The sequence below is a fragment of the Camelus dromedarius genome, chromosome 13, assembly GCF_036321535.1.
Source record: "Camelus dromedarius isolate mCamDro1 chromosome 13, mCamDro1.pat, whole genome shotgun sequence".
NCBI lineage: Eukaryota > Metazoa > Chordata > Mammalia > Artiodactyla > Camelidae > Camelus > Camelus dromedarius.
Genome location: NC_087448.1, coordinates 12,185,035 through 12,209,283, shown reverse-complemented (window position 1 = coordinate 12,209,283; position 24,249 = coordinate 12,185,035). Strand labels below are relative to the sequence as shown.

Genomic DNA, 24,249 nt, shown 5'->3' with positions numbered 1-24,249 from the left:
TCACTACCCGAGTTCCAATACGACATTGTAGGTAGACTTGTGAAGTTAGTTGTAAAATAAAAATTAATTAATTAGGGGTAAAAAAGATAATTCTTAATATTAAGAACAAAGCCTATAAAGAGCTTTGGCCTCACACACTTGTACATCCAGTATTTTGCTTTTAAAGCTGTTTAACACAACAATGACATCTCCTAGGTCTGGTTCAGAGTCAGTTCCTTTGTGCCTAAAAACAGAAAAACATGCAAATGTCTATAATAAATACAAGAATAGACATACAATTATGATAGTATAAATACCTAAATAAATTCATTCTGCAGTAAACGTAAGTATAACAACACTCACGTATATGTTGTATTTGCTGTTTCTATAGTCAATTAAGGTATGTTGCAATACACTGTTTTTGAAATTATCCAATTTTAACTTAATACAAATTATGACTACAAAAGGAACTCACTATATTTGATATCACTTAGTCATTCAGAACGTTCAGATTATTGCTTATCTTTGTTGTTGTATACTAAGATTATCACAAGTCAAATCTTATCTGTTTTATATTGTAGTAATTAAAATATGAAAAATTTTCTAGACTTTAAAACAAGTTGTTCACATAGCACAATCAAAAGAATTCTACACCATACAACTACTTTTCAACATCCATCGGCCATTTTCAGATACCAAAATTTGAAGTGTATTGTTAAACTTGTAAGACTGAAAATGTGTCTGTGATGTCCATCTGCATTACTTGGATCTATTTTATATTACACAGTATGTATTTCATTGTCTAATTTTCAAAACTGCATAAATAAATAAAAATGTTTTGATACTATTTTCGCTATGAACTGAAAAATGCCACTGTAAAAAATATTTACCATAAAACTGTATTTTGTCAAAAAGGGAAAGCAATCATATGTCACATTAGTAGATACTTTGCATTCAGTCAGATTTCCAACATACACTTGAACCTTTTTCTAAAATGAAAATCCGGGGATTCTAGGACCATGTTAACACACGCCTTTGACTCCCACTCTCAGTTCCCTAGATGAGGTGGCTAAGCCACAGGAGGAGGCACAGCCTTGCCCAACATTTACCACTAGAAAATAGAAAGTGTTCCCACTTTCACAGTATGAATGTCGAGTTTCTTAAAAATTTTCAAGAACCTCCGGTCCCAAATACTGCTCAAGGGCATCGCAACCGTAGCCATCGGAACCACTGTCCACTGAGACCAGGATGGAGCCAGCACAACACCGCAGCTCGACCCACACAAGATCTAAAGCAGCGTTCCTGCATCCCAGGCCATGGAGGCAGCAGTGATGAAGACTCTGTCTGTTTCAGGCACTATTTTAAGCACTTTTAGATATTATTTATATCTCATTTCAGCCAAACTATCCTTTGAAGAAGGTACAGTAATAACCCTAGATCCAAACTAAGCCCAGGTAGTCTGCCTCTTCACAGCTACACTGCTAGACCATTGAAAGTAACGCTAAGCCACTAACAGTAACTGGATACATGAGGACAGTCAGCAGCTGAAATGAAAGGAACAAGCCAAGAAGTGAGAGGACATGGACTTCACTATGGTAAGAAATTAATACAGGAAAAAGGGGAGCATTCAAATAATTTATATTCCCAATGATATCTGAGAGAGTATTTCTCAGGAAAAGTCATTCACTTCAAAATGAAAGGATTCATTGCATGTCAGGAAGCATTACTTTAAAATAAAAAAGGACATACATATGTTTTATAGAATTCTAAATATAAATATTATTTGATTTTTTGTAGAGGAAGAAAAAAAATCACTGCCTCTCCTTTTGAAATCCAAAACATTGGATGGTAGGAGATGATGATGAAGTCTTGCTTCAAGTATTTTCTGAGGCAAATTATAATGCTATTATCAATATTGATGAAAAGCAAGCAAAAGAAAGGCTAAAAAATTTTCAGGTCTTTAAAATCAAGAATAAACCACTAAGGTTTCTACAAAGAATATTTGTAGAAATGTGGTACATATTATGATATGGCAGGCAACATCTATTCTACCTTTTACTGTATCTGCAGAAGTCAGAAAGTTAAAAGCTCTTTTTTGTCTGTTTTTATTCCTAGGTGCTTTTACAGCTAAGGTTCTGGTTAATAATTAGATTCTGCTAAACAGATACATTTGCATGTGCTCTGGAATTTACAAGTGAGGGAGGGTCAGTGTAGTGATGTCTGCTGAGTTTCTTTGTGCAGGGAAAGTCATGGAGACATAGAGGTTGTCTACACCAGGGTTCCAGTGTATAAACTCAGCTTTCTGGGGACAGAGAGTGAGGTGACGTATCGGTAGGAGCAGCTCCACGCTTTCTCACTCCCCTGTTCCCGGAGGAGGCAGCAGCTCCCTCTGGCTGGTCAGTTCCTTGGCTGGTCCTGGGAGCAGCCCTCCCGGGGCGCTTGCTCCTCTGACCCTTCCTAGTGTGGTCCAAAATCCATTTCCCTGTGTTAACTCCTTCTCTGATACCAGAGTCAGCCACCCAAACAAAAAACGAATGTGAAAGACAAAAGACATAACAAAAACTATGATCAATAGTGTATTCGGTCAGACTTATATTTAACTAATGGTGGTGCGATGGTAAAGAACTAAAGGTTTGGGGAGGGAGACTAAACAGATGGTAAATGGTTCAACGGAGGCACCAGTAAGACAGCTTTCAGGGAAAGGACCACGTGAGACAAAGGCTGAACAGTGTCTTTGGAGAAAGCTGTTGCCAGGCCTTGAGTCTGCACCGCTACACACCCCTGGGCAAGCGTGGGTAACATTACCTTTTAATACTAAACTCAGTAAAGTAGATGCTTTGAAGGGGAAAGCACTTTGCAATACATTTTTTTTCTGAAATTGGGAGACGTAGAGAACTGCATTTAGCTTGTGTCTGGGGAAGTTAAAGTGGACTGTGGACCGATACTTGAGGACTGACCTACTGTCACTTTAATCCAAGACTGAGTGCTCCTTACTGCCTTGGAGACTGGCTTGAATTCCTAGAGTATGTTGGCCAAGTGATGTGTCAGTATTTCTCATGGATCATACGTAGCCAAGCAGGAGAGATCTAGTTTTGTTGTTACGGAGTGGTCATGCATCCTGCCAATATAGCAATAGGGAGATACGAGGAGACCTCAGCAAAAATAGGACGTGGGTATCATAACACAGGATGCCCAGAGAACGAGGAAGATGTTAGAGAAGCCAACCGGGACAGAGATGCACCAAATGGGACCAGGGAATCAGGAGAGTGAGCTGCAGCACAGAGACCCCCCAAGAGTGCAGAGAAGGGCCCCCAAGAGAGTGAGTGATACTCACTGCCAGGGCCAGAGCGCATAACTTTGGCTCCTATATAAAGCACAGGAGAAGCAGACCAGTCTCAGAGGTACCAAACTAAAATTATGTACAACTACTAATTAGGTAACCTGTTTTTCTGAGGATTTCAAGTGAAAAGATGAACAAAATAATTTAGCATATTGAAGGCATATATAAAAATATATATGTGTATGTACAGCATTTGAAAGCCTCTGCAATTTAATTAGGAAAATCTGAAAAGCATTTTCTAATTTTGGTAGAACTACAAAAACTTTCTAGAAGAGAATAACTTTATTGAGTTTTTTTTGAATTCAAGGTAAATAGCAGTCAACACCAAATATGGATGTATGACTGCAGCTAAAGATTACATAAAGATGGACAGATCCAAACAGTACACAAGTGAGGACCATGCCTAACAAGACGGCAAATTTAAAAATACCAAATTATTCAGTCATGGTTTTAAAACTGGACTTAGAAGCTCATGTCAGTATCATGTTAGCTTAGCTTTTCAGCATATTTCAAGAATACTTTCCCTAAATATAAATATAATAACAATTAGAACTAAATCAAAAATTGGGATAAACAGAATTTCCATTTTTGTCATATTTCATATTAACATGTTTTTCATTACTGATACTTTAATTTCAAAAAAATCAAAGAGTAGCATCATTTATGCTTTTTCTAATCTGGCTATCTAGTGGCATATTAATCACATTTGGAGTTAAGTAAATTATGACTGAAAGAAATTTATGATTATATTGTTAATAAGAAATACAAACAATTTTGAAATTACTTCTATCACCAAGAATTATCTTACTGTGAATGAGAAAAATTAGTTTTGTACTAAAATGTTAGTGGTACTTAAATACAACATCGAGGGCTATTTTTCCCTAAACCATCCATTTATAGACTGTATATGATAACAAACAATGATAAAGAAGATAAAACAGAACATCACATAGTGTATTGTTTTGCATGTGACATATATTATACATATATTACACAATATACATATATAATATCTCAATATATATAACTGTAACTTGTAAAGGAGGAAGAAATAAGTGGGGAGGAAATGGACATTTACTTAAGACCTGAGACACCGCGTTTTATGAGGATTATCTCATGTAATCCTTACAAAGAATCCACAAGGCAGGTAGGATTATCCCCTCTTGTTATGAGGAAATAAAGACTCCAAGTGGTAAAGAAACTTACGCAAAGTCATACAGACAGCTGGGGGCAGAGAAGAAATTTGAATCACAGTTTACCTAATCTCAAAGGTGAAAAACAACAGTGAATCAATGGTGGCAGATTTAGAAACACTACGCTCCTGGCAGTATAGTTTGCAAAGACCAGAGAAGATGAAGCAACATTATACCTTGAAACCATGATTTTTATAAGAGTCAATACAAATGTCACAGTGTATTATTTTGCTTATCTTCTGTACCACATGTTAGATGTGCTAATAGGTGTGTGACAGTATCTCACTGTGGTTTTAAATCACTGTGGTTTTGATGTGCATTCTCCTAATAACTAACGATGTTGAGCATCTTTTTATTTGCTTATTTGATATCCATGTATCTTCTTTGGTGATGTGTCTGTTCAAGACTTGCATACTTTCTATCAAGTTGTTTTACTGTTGAGTTTTGATAGTTCTTTGTATATTTTAGATATAAATTCTTTGTTGAATATATGCTTTGCAAAGATTGTTTCTCAGTCTGTGCCTTGTCTTTTTGTTTTCTTTTATAATCATTAAATATTCCTGTAGTCTGAATCTCACATATTTTGCAACAGAAATGATATTTAATAAAGTGCTTTCTTAGATCCTGCTTAATACATCATAATATATGATATGTGAACTATATTAACTTTCTAAAATTTGAAAAATTCTATATTCTAAAACACATATAGCCCTAAGAGCTTTAGATGAGAGATTTGTACCTCAGCCCTCTACCTGGAATGTTTTGCCTGTGATATAATTAGTAGTAAGTTCCTATATTTCTTCAAAACTCTCTCTCGAGGTACTATCTCATTTCTAATGTCAATACTGCCTTACCCCTCTCTATCACAGAATTAATTATTCCCCACACTCCCTGGCTTCAGACTATATCACAAAGCTATGGTAATAAAAACAATATGGTACTAGCACAGAAACAGACACAAGGTCAATGGAACAAAAGATTCCAGAAATAAACTCACACACTTATGGTCAATTAATTTATGACAAAGGAGGTAAGAATACACAGTGGAGAGAAGATAGTCTCTTCAAAAAGTGGTGCTGGGAAAACCTGACAGCTACTTGTAAAAGAATGAAATTAGAACATTCTCTAATACCACGTACAAAAACAAACTCAGAATGGATTATAAAGATCTAAATGTAAGACCAGATACTATAAAACACCCAGAGGACAACACAGGCAGGACACTCTTTGACATAAACTGCAGCAGTACTTTTTTGGCTCCACCTCCTACAGCAAAGGGAACAAATGCAAAAATAAACAAATGAGATCTAATTAAACTTAAAAGCTTTTGCACAGAAAAGGAAACCACTGCAAAATGAAAAGAGAACCTACTGAATGGGACAAGATATTTGTAAGTGGCATGACCAATAAGGGGTTAATGTCCAACATATATAAACCAGCTCATACAACCAACATCAGAAAGCAAACAACCAGATTAAAAAATGGGCAGAAGAACTGAACAGTTTTCCAAAGAGGAAATGCTGACGGCCAACAGGCACATGACAAGATGCTCAACATCACTAATCATCAGGGAAATGCAAATCAAAATCACAAGGAAACATCACCTCATTTCTGTTAGAATGGCTATTATCAAAAAGAACACAGATGTGGAGAAAAGGGACTCCACCTACACTACTGGTAGAAATGTAAATGAGTGCAGCCATTGTGGAAATCTGCATGGAGGTTTCTTAAAAAAACTAAAAATAGAACTACCATATAACCCAGCAATTCCACTCCTGGGTATATATCTGAAAGAAACAAAAACACTAATTCAAAAAGATACGTGCACCCCAGTGTTCACAGCAGCATTATTTACAATTGCCAAAGTATGGAAACAATCTAAGTGTCCATCAACAGAAAAATGGATAAAGAAGACGTGGTATATACACACAACGGAACACTACTCAGCCATAAAAAAGAATGAAAATTTTGCCATTTCCAGCAACATGGATGGACTTGGAGGGCATTATGCTAAGTGAAATAAGTCAGACAGCGAAAGACAAGTACTGTATGATATCACTTACATGTGGAATCTAAAAACTAAAACTAGTGAATAAAGCAAAAAAGAAGCAGACTCACAGATCTACAGAACAAACTGGGGGTTACCAGCGGGGAGAGGGAAGAGGGGAGAGCAGCACAGGGTAAGGTGGGGAAAGGGTTATTACGGGATTATATGAAATCATGTATGTAAAACTTTTGAAAATTGTAAGGTACTACAGAATTTAAAAAATCTTTCATTCAATAAAGAAAAAAAAGATAAAAAAAGAATCATTCCCAACTTTGTGCACATAAATTATTAAGCATATTTGTTGAGTGACACTATGTTCTAGGCACTATAAGGAAAAAGAGAAAAAGCATTGAAAAAAAGGCACAAAAACTCCTACCCCTATATTATCTTTGTAGAGCACACTGCCTGTTATAGTAATAGGTGCTTAGTAAGTATTTATTGAAATAAATGGAAACTAGAGATATATTCAGGGGTATAAAAAAGAGTTTATTAGGTATTGGCAAACTATGGTTGGTGAGTAAAGTCAAGCTGGTGGGCTATTTTTGTATGGCCCCTGTGCTAAAAATGATTTTTTTATTAAAAAAATGGTTGTTGAAATAATAATATTAACAAAAATCGTATGTGCCCTCAAACATTAAATATTTACTATGGCTCCTTATAGAAAGAGTTTTATGATCCCTGCTTTATGCTAGGCTCATTGATGGGTAGGAAAATTACTCTGAAAGTAACTAACTCTTATTTATAAAAATAAAAAACTGAACATAACTCACAGATAATGGCATTGCTATATAAGATACAATACATACTACACAGTCATTAAATGATAAATATGTTCATTATGCTAACACGTGGAAGTCTATAGAAAATATCAAGTAAAGGAGATGGAGCAAAGAACAAGATATGTACTTTGGGCATAACATACTTTTGAAATAAAACAGGATAGGAACAAATGTCACAGTTTTATAAGTAGATTTATTTTACAGTAATGGTATTTGTGAATATTTTAGTTGTTTTGATGGTCTTGGTTATATCACACTGAAAACTTACTTACATGTAAAAATTTTTAAATGGTTTATGTAACTCACCCAATTATTTGATAAATATCTTCAGATTTCCCTTGGCGTAATTTCAGTATCCAAGCACCTGGGTTTGCTTTTAACTGAAAATATCCCTTTTAAGATGAGAAAAACATGACCACAGTTATATTACTGAAAATGATATCCAATTGTTCAAGAAAGATTATTCATGAATATTAAAAGGAAGTGTTAACTAACTGTGGAATGAATAATTTCTATAAATGAATTCCAAGGAAGACGATTTTGCAATAACTTGTAAAAACAGATTCTGAAAGCATGACTCCCTTCATTTTTGTTTTTTTAATTACCTTATTCAACGATTTTTTTTTTCTGGCAGCTGTTCAGCAACAGTAGGATAAAAATAATTTCATCTTATTGTTAGGAAAACTTAGATGATTTCACCAAAACATTTAATTAAATATCCACTGAGTATGTATAATACTTACAAGGTTGGCCATCACGATGGTGTCAACCATAACAGGCCTATTCTTTGTGCCCAGTGTGAACTGCAGACCCCGAGGAGCTTGTTCTGTAGTTACGTCGAAGCAGTGTCCTTCGAGTAGCAGATATTCTAGTTCATATTCTGCTGTGACAGCTCCCTCAACCTATGGAGGAAATGTGTCATTGTTTTTGGTGTTAGTAATTCTCATAATGTAAATTTTATAATAAATATATGTGATTATTTTAACATTAGCCAATATATTTGACGGGGGAACATCAAGTCTTTCTTTTAGACGAGTGAACTTAACAGTTGAATCAACTTCTGAACACTAAAGCCCATGATGAATTTTTTTCCTTTCCCGTGACATCCTCTCTACTCCAACCTCGTGATATAAGCACCAACACCACAAGGAGGAGAGGTGAGCATGGCGGGGGTTGGGGGGTGGCCTGGGAAGCTGTAGCACGCAGAGATCTCTGCAAGACAGACTGAGACAGGAAACTCCTCAAAGAATCCGCATCGTGTGCTGTGCCCTAGAGCTCAGCTCCCACTTCAGACCTAGCAAGAAAGCCAATTTATCATCATCACCTTTCTTGCAGTTAAAAAAATTCATGGTTAATTGCTTTGCACTCAAAATTAAATATAACTGTAATTAAATGTAACTGGAGAGCCTTTGATGTGGGTCTAGTAACAAGCTCTGAGAAGCACATCTGAACTCCAGGTAAAAGTCACTGTCTCACTTTAAGCTTTCGTGGAACCACTTCTGTCACCTTCAGTAACGGCATTAATGCTGGTTGTGCAATAAGCCATTTGAACGAAGTCCTGGTAAGGAAGAATCTTTCTAAATCGAGCTTTCATCAGGTGTTTGTATAATGTCCGGGAATTAGATGTAGCAAGGAGAGCTCGCACAAGCTAGCGTGTAGTGACATCTCTCATTATTAGTTTTAGTTCTTCCCTTTCCCTACAACTCCTTCTTTGTGCTCTAGCAAACGTATTTATTTGTTATTTCATATTCTTCTAGGATATTTTCAGGTAATATTCTAAGTACGCATGTAGAGCACACAAAGGGAGAGAAGACCTTAGCAGCAGGTGGCCTCACTGTTAGAGCTGCTAGAATTTATAGTTTCCTTCTGTTTATTCATATCATCTATGAAGACAGAAGAAATTATTTCTGTTTATTTCAGCCTTCTAAAATACTGTTCATTTAAATAGCTTCTAAAAAGACATTGCTGTATTTGTTACTCACAACGTTTAGTCTCAATTAACTGTTTAATAATAGTGGCTGAACTTTTTTTTACCAGCAGACTCAATTTAAAATCTTCTCCATGGTGCATTAATTCTTCCACCACAACTTTTTACCCCCTTTTTTTTTTAGAACCTTTAAAGTTATTTTATTGATATATATTGTTGGACTCTCTTAATGAAGAGTCCAAGAGACTCCTTTTCAGAGATCCAACTAATCATGGAGGAAACAGGATTTTTTTTTTTATTCATGCCAAATTCACTTCTGAATTTTCCCTCATAGATTTAACTATTTTTCTGTCTTCCTATTTTTCCCGTAGACTGACTTGAGATGATTGCTGTGACTAAGTTTTAGGTTCTTCTCTGGGTAGGTGAAGCTGGGGGTACGGGTGAGTATGTTCCAGGGAGGTGACGTAGGATCCCACAGAATCTACACGAGTGAGTCAGAAGAAACCTGCCTAGAAGGAAAATCTTTAGACAAAAAGTAACACATGAAAAGCGTGAGAAACAAATGATGAACAACCTTAACCAAACTATGAGAAGTAAAATGTGTATCCCCAGGTCAGGGTAATGGCTGCATTCTGAAGGAGCTATCAAACGCAGAGCGGGAAATAGGTCAGAGGTCATGCAGAGCCAGGCAAAGGGGAGGGCAACGAGAAGGAAGTATTTTCCCTCCGGGTTCTGGATACTTGTTCTCCAGGTAAACTCTCCTAAAATACTTCTGCTTTTTGCGGTTTCTGAATCCCTTTCCCATTTTGAATAGAATGTTCAGAAAGACTCCATGTATTATAAAAGTTTCCTCCCGTATCTTTTGTGCTATGGGTTGGACGACAACAGATGGGCAAGAGAAGTCTGGTCATTTACTGGACAAGGGTCAGGCTGGAGGTGGCGGGAAGCAGTGTGCTAGCCTGCAGTATACGTGCAAACTCTTTCCTGCTGTCTACCCTAATCTCATTAGGACTGTTTTCTCTGGCTGTGAGCTATGGGGCAAAAAAGTTTCAGGTGAACCGTTCCTTTCTGAGTTAAAAAAAAAAAAGAGAGACCTGAAGGGCAAAGGTACTTAATGGCTTTGTTCTAAGTTGCCACTCATCCATCTCTCTGGTTTCTACATTGTTCATCTTAGGGCAGCATTTGTGAACCAGGAGTCTGGGAAGCAATAAAAAAGGTGAGGGCATCTAAGAACCCAGAGAACTAGAGATGCTGCATTTGGAAGTCAGGGAAACTCAAAAGTCGAAGGAGAGACTGGGTTTGGAACTAGAATCTTAAAGGAGAAAATTCTGGTGAGCCGTGGCTATGGCCACTTGGTATGATTATAGTCGCCCATGAGAATTGATCCTATTCCTCTTTCTTTATATAACTTTATGATAACTTACATCCTTTAAATGAATATTATCAAGGTCACAGTTGCTGCGTACTATTTCAACCAACCAGCCTTCAGGAGTAATCATGTTGAGGGTTAGAAGGGGTGCCTCAGGGATACCCAAGAATTTTGCTGCTGGTCCAACAATGCCATTAGCCGTTAACATCAGTTCCGGTTCCAGAACAAAACGGTAAAAGCTGTTGACAGAACAGAAATAAAATACACACTGTGACCAAAATTGAGATTTCTCCTGTCTAAAATATTTTAAAACTGAAAAAGTTTTAAAAACATGACCACAAAGTCTAAATTAAAAAGAATAAAAACACTATACTAAAGTTAATGCTTACGTAAATGGTAGACAATCATTATTTTGTTTATACTATTATCTATTGTAAGACTGTGTGTATTATACACCCTTGTTAATTATTTCTCAATGAACCTGATTAGAATCTCTTTAACATATACTGATTTATGCAGGTTCCAGGAGTTTACAATCTGTATTAACTCACTGATCCTTCTTCAAATTTGACCATGGTCTATTTTTAGCCATTTCATTAGCTCTCAGCACCTCTAATAACATGAAGAAAAATGATAATCAGGAAGCAAGTAAACTTTAAGCTAAAATTCTGATACCAATTTAAAAAGTACAATGAAAAACAAATAGGACTGGTTGAGGCAGCTGCTTGTTCACAGAGCTTTTAGAAGTACTTGCAATTTTAATGTATCTTAGCCTTATCCCCCAATATCTTATGCAATAAGAAATAGTTGTAATATTAAGAATGGTGACTCTCACTATTTTGAAACTACAGTCAAGGTGTCAGCGGTGTTGTGGTTGTCTCAAGGCTTGAGGGGGAAGGATCCACCCCTCCGTTCCTCAAGGGCCGCTGGAGTGAGAGCGGGAGCCCCTCACTAGTGGTTGGCCGGAGACCGCCCCAAGTCCTCGCCACAGGGCACCTCCAGCAAGCTGAGAGAGGCGCACGAGGGCAGGAGAGAGAGAATGCCGGCAATACAAGAGTAACGGTCTCTCACAGCCTGATCGCAGAAGAGACACTGCATCGCTTTCGCCACATTCCCTTCATGAGAAGCAAATCACTAGGCGCAGCCCGTGCCCGGGGATGGTCTAGAGTGTGAATCCCGGGGGCGGTGATCACTGGCAGCCGCGTCTGACGTGCCCACGTCAAGTAGGCAGGCAGGCAGGCCCAGTCAAAGAAGAGGAGTGAGAGGAAAACCGGGAGAGCACAGTCCAAACCAGGCCCCTGGTCCTTTCAAATGCAGCAGAAACACCGTCCAGGAGAATCCCATGGACGTGGCCAAGAGCAATTTCTTTGTGATTCAGTACAAACAATTCAGTGGCAAAGAGAAAGTTAAAGCCCTACTTCCCTGGGAGGCACAGGGAGTGAGAGCTGAAGAGGGGCGACCACACTTCTGAGAAGCTGAGATGACAGAGTGGAGACGAGGAGAAAAGACAGGGTTCCAGAGGAGAGGAAGTGACAGGAGCAGTTTACTTCTTTTTCAAAATTGAACAGTAACTCTTAGGATGGAAAGAAAAGGACTAGTAGAGAGGCGACATATGGAACAAAGGGACAATGTGATACAGCAAGGATCCACAACAAATGGGAAAGTGCGGGATCCCCTCAACCAAGAGGAAAGAAGGACGGCAATTCTTCCCCCACCACTCGGGACGGCTGGAGAGGTACAGGAGACAGGCGTGAACTGGGGGAATTCCTGCCCAGAACCTCTGTCATCTCTGAGAAGAATGAGACAGTATTGTAAAAGTTAAGGGCTGTGAATTGTAAAAAAAAAAAAAAACAACAAAAAACCAATAAACAGAAACCTCAGTTAAGTAGTGTCAGGAGACCAGACTGGGGAGCACTCACACCTTGTGATGGGTACAGAGCCCAAAAGAAAGAGGACGCCTCTTCCTCCCTGGCAAGGACTCAGCCGTGAGAAGCCACGGGCTCTCTACTTACTACAGCCCTCCCAGCTTCCTTTCCCCTCTGGAAAATAGCTCTCTTTCCTTTGCCTCACGGGGACTTCTATATGGTTCATCTTGGTTGCCGACCCTGAACTGCAATTCTCTGCTGATACTAAATAATCCACCTTAGCTGGAGAAATATCTAGCAGTCTATTTGTCTCAGGTCAACAGAATTAATATGTCAACTAGTTTGCTTGATATATGCTACTGAGTAAGATTCTGTTGAACTCATGGTTTAAAACTAGCTTGTTAGTTTTTGTCCTGTGCACCATTATTAACCCCTCAAAGCATCTCTGGTACATTAGCTGTTATTTCACCTTAGAGAAGTCAAGTTCCTTTCTTCTTAACAGACTGTGCTGGCTTATGTTCAACATTCTTATTCTTTATCATGTACCCCAAAGCTCTATCGAGATACTGTGGAGAGGGTTCCTACTTGTATGAGTAAAAATTCTGTACTCAAGGAGCTAACAGAACTCTCAGTTAGTAGCTAACATAAGATGAACTGTTCAGAGTTAGCAACATATGTGATAAAATTTGAAATACAAAAGGTAAATAAGAAGTATGAAAAATGAAATATGAGGATGAACATCTCAGTAGGGAATGAATGTACCCTAAACCTTCATTTAAAATTTCCTCATCTCCTACTGTATTGCTTTCCAAATATTAAAAATACCATATTTAAAATATCTCCTCAAGGCATTAATCTACAGTATGTTTATCAATTATAACAAGTACAATTCAATAAGTAAACAAGGAATTACAGAGGAGGGGGAAGGGTACAGCTCAAGTGGTAGAGCACATGCTAGTACCACTCCCCAGTACCTCCTCCAAGAAATTAATAAGTAAACCTAATCACCCCCCAAAATAAATAACAAATAAAAATTAAAAAATAAATAAATTAAAAATAAAGAATTACATAGAGGAAAGCACCTTAACAAGCCTTTCTGCCCTGTTACACCTGAGGGATAGTATATATTACAACTAGTAAGAATGGCTCAAAATGATAGCAGATCTGATCCACAAAGAACAGGCAGGGTTTGTTTTGTACTTACTTGAGATATAGTTATTCCAACAGATCAGTATTAATGAGGCATTTTCACATATAACTAAAAATCTTCTATATCATTGAAGGATTAGTCTAAACTAATTACATCTCAATACTCCCAAATAATAAATATGATGGCATAATAAAGGTCATTTTAATAATTCAGCTCTGAATTACTGAAAGTATAGCTAAATCAAAAATGGTTTCATTCAACCTTATTTCCCATTTGTATATATATATATATTTTTTTAAATTTTTTTTATTGAGTTAGAGTCATTTTACAATGTTGTGTCAAATTCCAGTGTAGAGCACAATTTTTCAGTTATACATGAACATACATATATTCATTGTCACATTTTTTTTTGCTGTGAGCTGCCACAAGATCTTGTATATATTTCCCTGTGCTATACAGTATTACCTTGTTTATCTATTCTGCATATGCCTGTCAGTATCTACAAATTTTAAACTCCCAGTCTATCCCTTCCCACCCCCTTGTATATTTTTAAATAGGTATTCTTAGATCACATTTTCAAAAATACCCACAGATGAACATAAATCCGTATAAATTTTGCAATTAGACTGGGTCAATTTTACTGATTAGGTTACTTTAATTTTATATCATAAGGTTAATAAACAATCTCTGATCTTCTGATCTACTCAGTTAAGCATTCTGTGAAGGAAAAAAATGGGTGCAGTAATTATGTTCCTTTTTTTCCTCTTAGCACTTGCAAGTTTTTCAAAATGAAATTATGTTCACGTAGACCCACCTCTTTAAAGGGGCTTCTGAAAGCTTACCCCTACAGTTCATGAACAACTTTATCTTCATGTTGATAATCTTGCCAAGTACCTATTAGAAAAAAATTCCCACATTTGACATTAATATTGGTAGCTGACATTTACTGAGCATATACAGTGTACCAGGCACTACATTTCCACCTGATATTTGTTATCTTATCTGGTCCTCCCAACATCCTTCTGAGGCACCTACTTTTACAGGCGAGGCACAGAGAGATGCAGTGATTTGCCCAAGTCATGGCAGAGGTTAAGACTTCAACCCAGCTGATTTCACTGCCCAAGTGCTATGCTGCCTACATTTGCTTAAAGTGACTTTCTTTCATGGTATCTGAATTTACTTACTATTGCAGAACAAGAATAATTACTATAATCTTGACTTGCAAATATAAAGTGGTCACCTCACAACAATAGTGTCAAGGGCGCCCTGATCCTTTTGGAATTTCACCTGCACTGTGAGAGATGTAGGAAGTTCTCGGCTACATACAGATAAAATACTCTCTTTTCTTTTTATTTCCCTAGAGCACTGAAGTAGAATTATTAATTCAGTTAGTTCCCACCTCTGTACAGGCAACAAGTCAGTGAAGATCTGAAAGATATTAAGACAAGAAATGACACAGGTAAGAGGAGAAGAAGAAAACAGATACATGGAATGGAAAGGATACAGGTTTGAAGAGAAATTAGAATATACAGACGAAGGGTTTAAGAGCTTTGAGTTTTAATTCTCATTCTGTCACTCCTCACATTAGCTACAGTGGAGGTTGCTGAGCTATTGTTTCTCCCAAGTGTTAAATGAGACACTATCCCTCTCTTCCAGTAAGTTAATTTATGCCTTTAGCATAAATTTCTAGCATACGTTTTCTCTATAGGAAGAAATAGTAAGTTATGTGAAGTTCTGGTTGCTCAGAAATAAAGTATGCTCTTATTACTAATGATGTAAACTGGAATGCAATATAATATTATATATTTCTGTATAATCCATATTTCAAATTCCTAAATTCTATGTTTACATAATAACTGCAGAGGTAAGCAATGTTTTTTTTTCTGAATAATGAATCTCCATAGGCACATGGAATCTGTACACTAAAAAGCATCATACTACTTCCATTCCTTACGGGTATGATTACTGATTTCTGTTTTCTAAATAATATGAATACTGTGTCTGAAGAAGTTAAGATTTGCAGATATACAAATGCTGAAACATAGAATGAGGCAAGTAAGTCAACTATGGAATTAAGTTTTCCCCAGTCATACACTGAACAGGTGGAATGCGCAAGGGGTTTCTGAAATTACTTGTGCACATTAATAAATACATTTATAACATACCTATAAATCCATTTTTCCAATACGATTTGGCAGGGCAAAGTAATTTCTGAGCGAAACTGCACTTGACATTCTGACAGAAGATACACATTTGTGCCCCAGTTTGACCCTTTACAGCTTCACTGTACTTAGTATCTAATTATGTTTGCCTGTTTCCAAAAGTAAACTGTCAAAGGACAAATTGTTTCCACTTCTGAGAATATTTTCTGATGTGTCTTTACAAAGAAAAAGGCATTGAGTAACTTCAAACAGGATTACCCCCAGATTTTGAACATCGCTAGAAAAAAATACTGCCTTCAGATATGACTAGCTTATTCAAATTGAACTACTGAAAGCTGCACCACAGTGTGAAGCTTTAATATTTTCAGCACCATGATAAACCACATAATGCTCGTTCAGAGTCCACTGTCTTCTAATATTCACTCTCCTCTATTTTCTTAGTGAAGGATCTTCAGGTTTATGCATAGTGTCCACCCTCCCTTGTGACTAGGTGCAGCCAGCTGGCTGGCGACATTCTGGTCATGGAATGTGACTGGATGGAACATGTCCAGGGCTGTGCCCCTGTCTCCCCCCTTCCTGCTGCAAAAACACAGAGAGGATGTGAGGAGCTTCATCTTAGACCACCAGAAAAAAGCTGCTTCGTAAGGATGCTGAACGACACAAGGTGCCTGAGCCCCTCACACTGCGGAGCTGCCTTAGCAACCCCAGGCGGCTCACACATGGATGGTGAGAGGACAGAGAGAAACTGCAGACTTGAAGGTGCTGCTACTTTGGCTTTGTTACTGTGGCCAAACCTACTGAATACAACCTTCACGTTCCTTCTACCAGCTTCACCTGTTTGGCTAACACTACTTATTGGACTCTGAGCTGTTTCTACTAGTTAAGCTTAGACATCAGCATCTCCAGAAGCCATCCTCCACAGCTGGGGAAAGAAAGATGAAGACGGGAAGACACTTGAATTAGTCAGCTCAGGCAGCCATAACAAAACACCGCAGACCAAGGGTCCTGAACAACAGAAGTGTATTCATTTCAGGTCAAGGTGCTGGCAGAGTCAGTTTCTGGAGAGGGCCCTCTTCCTGGCTTGCAGGTGGCTGCCACACTGCAGTGTCCTCACATGACCTCTTCTTCGCATGTGGAGAGGAAAAAGATCTCTCTCCTCCTCCTCTTCTTCTAAGGCTTTTGATCCTACTGGATTACAGCCCCACTCATCAGACTTCATTTAACCTTAATTTAACCTCAGGGCCCTACTTCCAGTTCCAGACACTGGGGGTTAGGGCTTGAACATATGAATTTTGGGGTGACTAGGACAATGACTATATCCATGTTAGCACCTAACCCTGGCACTGCCACAATACCTCAGGCACAGCTCTATACTTCACTTTCTACAATGAAATATCACATTCTATTTAAAATATTCTAAGAAATAAAGAACCAAGGGCAAACATTTGATGATACTTCAAAACAGACCTGAAAAGATTAATTATAAATTTCATAATGAAAGTAGTAATCATCTAATAAATATGTGTATAATATTTAGTAAGACGTAGTCTTGTCTTACGATTAGTAACTGTGCCATCTTCTGTGCTTCTCTTGTCAACGGATCAACAATAGCAATGACATCAAAGACCATATCATCCTCCAGAGAATTTATCTTTATAACGCTAGAAAAATAAAAAATAAGATGAAAGATGATCAGTTAAGTTTATTCAATTACTTAATTAATCTTAATCTTAGCAATGTGTATTCTTATAAACTGCTTTCTCACTCTCTCTCATTAAAAAATCATGATTATTTCACAAAGAAAACACAAATTTAAAAGTTTAATGTTTGTGTTCAACAAATTAGAAAACTGAAAAGAGAAAATAAAAGTGAGATTTATGAATGAGAGATTTTAAAAAGTCTCTTCAAAGAACAATGCTATTATAGTGAAAAAAGCTCCGATAAAAGCCTCCTAAATTATAATGGACCACACAATATAAAAAATAAAACAAAGATGCTTTTGTGTTAGTTGAATATATTTTCTCAGATTTGAGAATGATAAAATTATTCAGTTCTTTTATTAAATTTAGTATTATAAAAACCCATTATAACAGGAAAATTAGGGGAAAAACACCCCAAATTATCATATTATTTTGGCCCTAGTCATCCTCTCCATTTTGTCTTTCACTGATCTAAGTTCTAAGCTGGAAGATGGACTAATCTTTAAAGGAAAATGTTGGGAAAATCATTAAAAGCACATAGAAGGCCAGTAGGAGATAACCAATTCTATATTTAACACAATGAAAAGTTTAAAGCATGTATTTAATTAAAAGTACAGAAGAGTCCAACTGAATTACTGTTTTTAACACTGTAATAACATAAGTCAGTTTTTTTGAGATGTATGAATTAAATATTTTACATATTACAAAGGGAAAAGATTATCAAATCAAAATGTACCCCTGTAGAATCACAGGGGTACTAGTCTTCTTTGGGACGGAAAGACTACAAATACCTGGACTTCATGCCGTTGAAAGGATTAATTTCTCAAAAATCACATAAAAGCTAATGTAAAATTCACTTCAAATATGGGTCTTCTGACACTGAGAGATTAAAGACATTTTATATTCTATGTAGTTGATATGATTTAATTACGTTAAAATAGGAGTGGTGGGATCAGACAGCAGATCCTGGTGGGTAATTCCTAGCTAAAAATAAGAGCTACAAATCAGATGTTTTAAATTGAAGAGACTATCTACAGTGGTTAATTCCTTTAGTTATTTTGGTAAAAATTTTACAAATTACTGTCATAGCACTAGTCGGAACTGCTTTATGAGACATTACTATGGCTAAAAGAGGGAAATGTTTACTGTTACTTTAGGTTTTTTACCCCAACTATTGCCAATTTTGTGAGGTTCTATGAATCAGAATTCCGTAGTTCCCAACATCTACTCAGTATGCGTTCTGGCTAGGCTGAATGGCATTTTCCAGAATTTCTGTTCCTTCACATTTCTGGTGGGTGGGCCGCGAGAGAGACGCTCAGGATACCTGGAGGGCAGGAGGGCTAGCAGCCTCTCTGGAGCTCCCACACTGTCACTGATCTGCTTACTCTTGTCGTTGGCATGAGGTCCCCACTGGCTCTACCTTCCCCAAGATCCTCCCTCTGCTCTCTGACTCCCAGGTCATGTGTGTGTTTAGCTTCGTGACAGAGGGCTCCCGTCCTCTGCAGGACACCCGCTATGTCCTAAGGCCAGGAGCAACAAGGACCGACACAGGATTCAGTCCATGCTTGTGGGGCTCCAGCTTGCTCCCGATCTCCTCTCTCTATAGCTACCACTCTCCCTTACTGCCTGCCCTGTGAACTTCAAGCTCCAGTATCAGAAGTCAGCAGCCTTACAGGGACTGCTTAACCAGCTCCCACAACCGTGTAAGGTCGAATCCTGTGAGAATTCATTCATTCATACATGCTCAGATATAAACCTAAATTCTTATCTATACATTCCCACACGTAAACACATAGATGCACACACACATAACAGCGATCTACTGCTCTGACTGACCCTGCTGTACAGCCCAGCATGGCTAATGTGCTCTTCTCTACTTTTCTTAGGCTTCCAACACACACAAACGCCAACAAAGTCATTGTTCTTTCAATAAATTAAGGCCTTCAATCAGATTATCGTTAAGTCTTGCTGACCTGGATCCTACATTTAAGGTAGATATTCACATTTCTCCCATGATTAATGTGAGTTGGTTTTATGGTTTCAAGTTCGATCTCTCATTTCCAAGTTGTGAGAAACCCCTCATCATTCGTGTAACTACAATATGTTAAATACCTACTGTGCTCGAGACGTTAGGCCTGAATCTCATAAATCCCCTGAAGGGTAGGGATCATCATCTATATTTTACAGACTAAGATATTATTAAAGTGAACTTTTATTTTAACTACGCCACATCTTATAATTGTCAATATGTTGATGCACATTGAAAATCTCACTCCTCTACCCCAAAGGATGCAGTATTCTCTGAACTTACTTGACTAGAGAACAGTTTCTTTCCCAGAATATCTGTCACCATCTCAGAGTAATGTTCCATAGAACACATTTTGGGACATGCTGTTGTACATGCCTACACTTTATTCATCAGAATTCTTCAGCAACTGAGTCTTTTACACATTGAGAATGTAAAGATATCATTATTTATAATGATTATAGTATAAAAATTCCAAATGATCTTGAGCGTGAAAAAAAGATGAGAATAAGACAACTCATACTCAGTCTGACTTACTTGGAACTTCATATCTAAGTTCATATCACACACACACACACACACACACATATAGTCTTTTATTTACATGAATATAATTAACTAAAATTTCTTTTCCTAATCTTGTCAAATACATTTATTCTCTGACAACTTTTAATCCTACTTTAACTTCTACTCTATTATGAATATAAATGGTAACCATAATTGCGTGTAGAGTGCAGTGACAAAACACACAGCATTAATACATTTTTACCTGTGATTCTCTTTAAGAAATGTGATATCATACCGAGAGGCAGATTGAGGCAAAGAGGAAACGAGGGCATCGAATTTCATAACAAAGTCACTCATGCTGGAGAAACAAAATAAACATCGCATGGGTTTTTGGGGAAAAGAAAGGTCCGTATTTCATGTCACAATTAACGCCTCAAGAAAAGGAAATTCAATTTAAAATGTCTCCAATAGACAAATTGTATATAAGTGACCTTTCTCCCAAACTTGTAGAATTTGTCAAAGTAAGATTACTGCTGCTTTTAAGGTCATCCTATTTTTTTCTTATCATTGATAAGATATTTAAACACATAAATAGTGTTCTTAATAGTGTCTACAAAAATATGGAGAATTAGTCAATTCAAGTCAATATCTGCTTTGTGCTGGTTATGTGTCCAAGAGTGGGGACCCATGGAGGAAGGAAAGAAGAGCAGGAAGAACAAAGTAAATGATAAAATATCAACTTTCAAAGATTTTTAAAATAGTTAAGAAGCTCATATTTCTGTGGTTTCAAATTAGTTTGAAAACTAATTAAGATCACATGAAATAAATACCTAGATTAATATAACCAAATTAAAAAATCCATGACAGAGAACATGTATATGTTCAATGATATGTTGGGACAGAAAATGCTGGTTGAACTTTAAGGAATGTTTCCTTGAAAAAAAAAACTGTAAAACTTTAAAAAGAAAATAAAGTAGAAAATCTTTATGCACTCAGATCAAGGAAAATTCTTATACATCCTAAACACACACACACACACACACACTCTCTCACTTACACACACAGATCACAAACTATGAAGGAAAACCCCTGATAATATTTGGATACTAAAATAAAAAACTTCTATGTATGTGGTAAAAGTTACAATTAAAAAGTAAGCAGCCAAGCCACTAGTTGGAATATTATATTTTAGCATATATAACTGATAAAGTAAACAGAATCATAGAGAGTATGTTTACAAATCACTAAAAGAAAACCCAAACAAAAAGTATGAACAGATTATTTTACAGAAGAACAAACATGAATGAAAACAATCATATGAGAAGATACTCAACTTTCCCTGAAGTCAAGGAAGTGCAATTTAAAACAAGATGTAATTCCACATCCATCAGACAGGAAAAATTAACAGGTTGGGTAACACCAAGAACTGGTGAAGACTCGGGGAAACAAGAACTCTTACACAATTCTGGTGGGAGTGCTAATTGTTGCAACTCCTTTGAAGGACAGAATTTATCAATCTCTGGTAAAGCTGAAGGAATGCCTACCCTACAACCCAGTAACAACACTCCTCTGTGCACACACTGCACAAGGAGCCACATACGCCAGGCCCACTATAGCATTTATGTAACAGTAAAAAAAACTAAAGCCAAGTTAACTGCACTTCAGTCATGGAGTATACAAGTGAACTGCAGTATATTCATAAAATGAAATACTAAAAAGAAATTGAAATGAATAAGCTCACTCTATATACATGAACATGGATAAAGCTCCTATGGAGGTAGACTGCAAAAGGAGCCTATGTGTAATAGCATCTCTCTAAAAAAGTCAAGGCTTTAACACAACAAACACTAATAATGGACACTTACACGTGATAAAAGTATAAACACAAATATGGGAATTATGCACACAACATTTGGGAAAATGATTACCTCCTGGGGAGGGAGGAGAACAGGACTGGTGGGTAAGAAACAGTCATATCCAAGGCAAATAAAACAAAACGTTAACATCAACAGTTTGATGGTGGTGAGCAAATGGATATCTTTTATTATTATTTTTGTACATTCTGTACATGTCTTTCATTATAGCTTGTGTATGTATTTAAAACACCTTCTAAACTTAAAAAGACAAAAATCAGATGCAAAATACCAAACTCCGAAATGAATTGCTCTTACATACTTACACCTTTAAGTCGATAGTTTTTGTACTTTGAGCAAAGTCTTCAATTTCCTCTCCTAAACTAGTGAGTGTTATCTTTTCCAACAAGTAAAAATCTTCTGCATAGAAATTTTCATCTAAAGGTCCTAAGAACTTAAGATAAAAGCAGTTATATTATTTTATATCTTCTATAAAATACCAATTTGGGATAAATATTTTTTATCATATAGATATTTCTTTAAGTAAAACAGATAGTGGCTATTAATCCCACCATTTACTAAATCCACTGGGGGAAAAAAAGGGAAAAGTATTTCCTCACTTTGATATTACAAACAACATTTGCATTAACACCAAAATCAGAGTGGCAAAATTAAAAAGCAGCAAGTTATTTTCATTTGAAAGTTTTACTTTGAAACACAATGTTTCCAAAAACCTAAGGCTTTTCATTCTAAAGTAAATTATGAAATCAGCTGTCTATATTTCACAAATCTTTTCGATTTTTTCCTATTCATCTGTAAAGTGTAGTCTACAGTATATAGATATGAATTAATACATAAATAAGGCATAAAAGAGCAAAAAAACCCAAGAGACAAATCCCATAATTACTTAATAATACCAACCAACCTTCATCTAACTGATGCTGACTGAACTGGAGCACAGCAAGATCGTGTAGGTTAGCTTTAAACCAGTAACTACAGAGGGGGACTTTGTAAAATTGCCATATGCCTAATTTCTCAGAATAGCTATCCCATCACAACCATCGCCAACTCTACTACCATTATCATCTTCCAAGGAAGCTAATACATGCATCATCATAGTACTACGAACATAAGCTCTGATGTAGAAGGTGAGCCTGACAGAGTCTTACGCACCAACAATTATACTTAATAAAAAACAATTAGAAAACATGTCAACCAGAATACTTTTTTCCTTGAAAAAAGACCAGAATGAAATAGCTGCAGTGGATTCTTTTACTTCCCCTTCATATGCTTCTGCAGTTAATATTTTCTAAAAATTAATGAAGTGTAGTTCTTTTCTCATTTGTTCATATCAAAGGCGCTATTAGCTGGGATACTGGCATCCACCTAAACAAATATCATGTTCACTTTAAACATAAAACCTGGGTTCCTAAAAGTACAAAAAAAGGGCACTATAAAACTGTAAGTACACATATAAGCGTTTCATTTCCTTAAGGCTTGCTATCACTTTTACAGTAACTTTTAAAGCACTGTCAATGTTATATTTTTTAAGACTATGAATAGGAGAGGCCTGGAAAATAGCTGAATTTTATCTACACCACTTCTAGTGACTCAAGCAGTTTTGTTAATAACTCAGAATAAGGAAATGAAATCTCAAATTATCTTTCTAAAGGATTAACAAGATTGGGTATATTTACTGATTAAATTCACTAGAGAACCTATGTAAGTTCAGTGTCAAACAGCTAGGAGAAACTTGGTTCTTGTGTCTTAGTTCTACTTATATTTGAATACAATGTTTGTGGAATAAAGTAACTTCAAATAGTATAAAATCATATAATGGCCAAGTTGGGAAATGGAACGTTAAATCTGAAAATCATGTAATTACAATAAAACCCATTTGGAGCTTAAATCTTTACAACATTTTGGAAATGTGATTTTTCAGTTACACAGAATAACAGAAATGTACTACCTCCTCTGACAGATCATTAAAATTTTAGAAAACTCTGTTAGAGTGCTCATCCATATACTGAGATAAAAATTTCTCTCTACTCATGGAAGTTTGATCAGTTGGCCTTTATACTGAATCTATACTGACTCTCAGTGAATGTAACACAAATGAAGTCTAGAAATGTACCCAATATCCCCCAAGATAGCCTTCTAATATTTAAAGAGAAAACAGAAGGTAATGTTTACTGAAAATTTACTCTGGGCTGTTTCGTGTGTTTTATATGTAAAAGTAAATTTAACTGACAACTTTGTAAAACAGACCTTTTCCATTGTCCAAATGAAGAAGTCTCACAAAGGTCATATAATTAATGGTGCAACTAGAATTCGAATCCAGATCTATCTGGC

The 24,249-nt window shown here is 36.6% G+C and overlaps 1 protein-coding gene across 1 annotated transcript in view; it reads right to left on the bottom strand.

Annotated features, from left to right (window-relative positions):
• The window catches only part of UGGT2 (UDP-glucose glycoprotein glucosyltransferase 2), a 137,774-nt gene that overhangs the window by 23,330 nt on the left and 90,195 nt on the right, over positions 1-24,249 (bottom strand). The window contains exons 23-30 of the mRNA XM_031466220.2: positions 22,224-22,351; positions 20,307-20,402; positions 17,370-17,472; positions 14,464-14,543; positions 10,690-10,873; positions 8,082-8,240; positions 7,645-7,730; positions 139-223 (exon numbers count right to left, since the gene is read on the bottom strand). Of these exons, the coding sequence (XP_031322080.2) occupies positions 139-223; positions 7,645-7,730; positions 8,082-8,240; positions 10,690-10,873; positions 14,464-14,543; positions 17,370-17,472; positions 20,307-20,402; positions 22,224-22,351 (921 nt within the window). The remainder of the gene's footprint in view (positions 1-138; positions 224-7,644; positions 7,731-8,081; positions 8,241-10,689; positions 10,874-14,463; positions 14,544-17,369; positions 17,473-20,306; positions 20,403-22,223; positions 22,352-24,249) is intronic.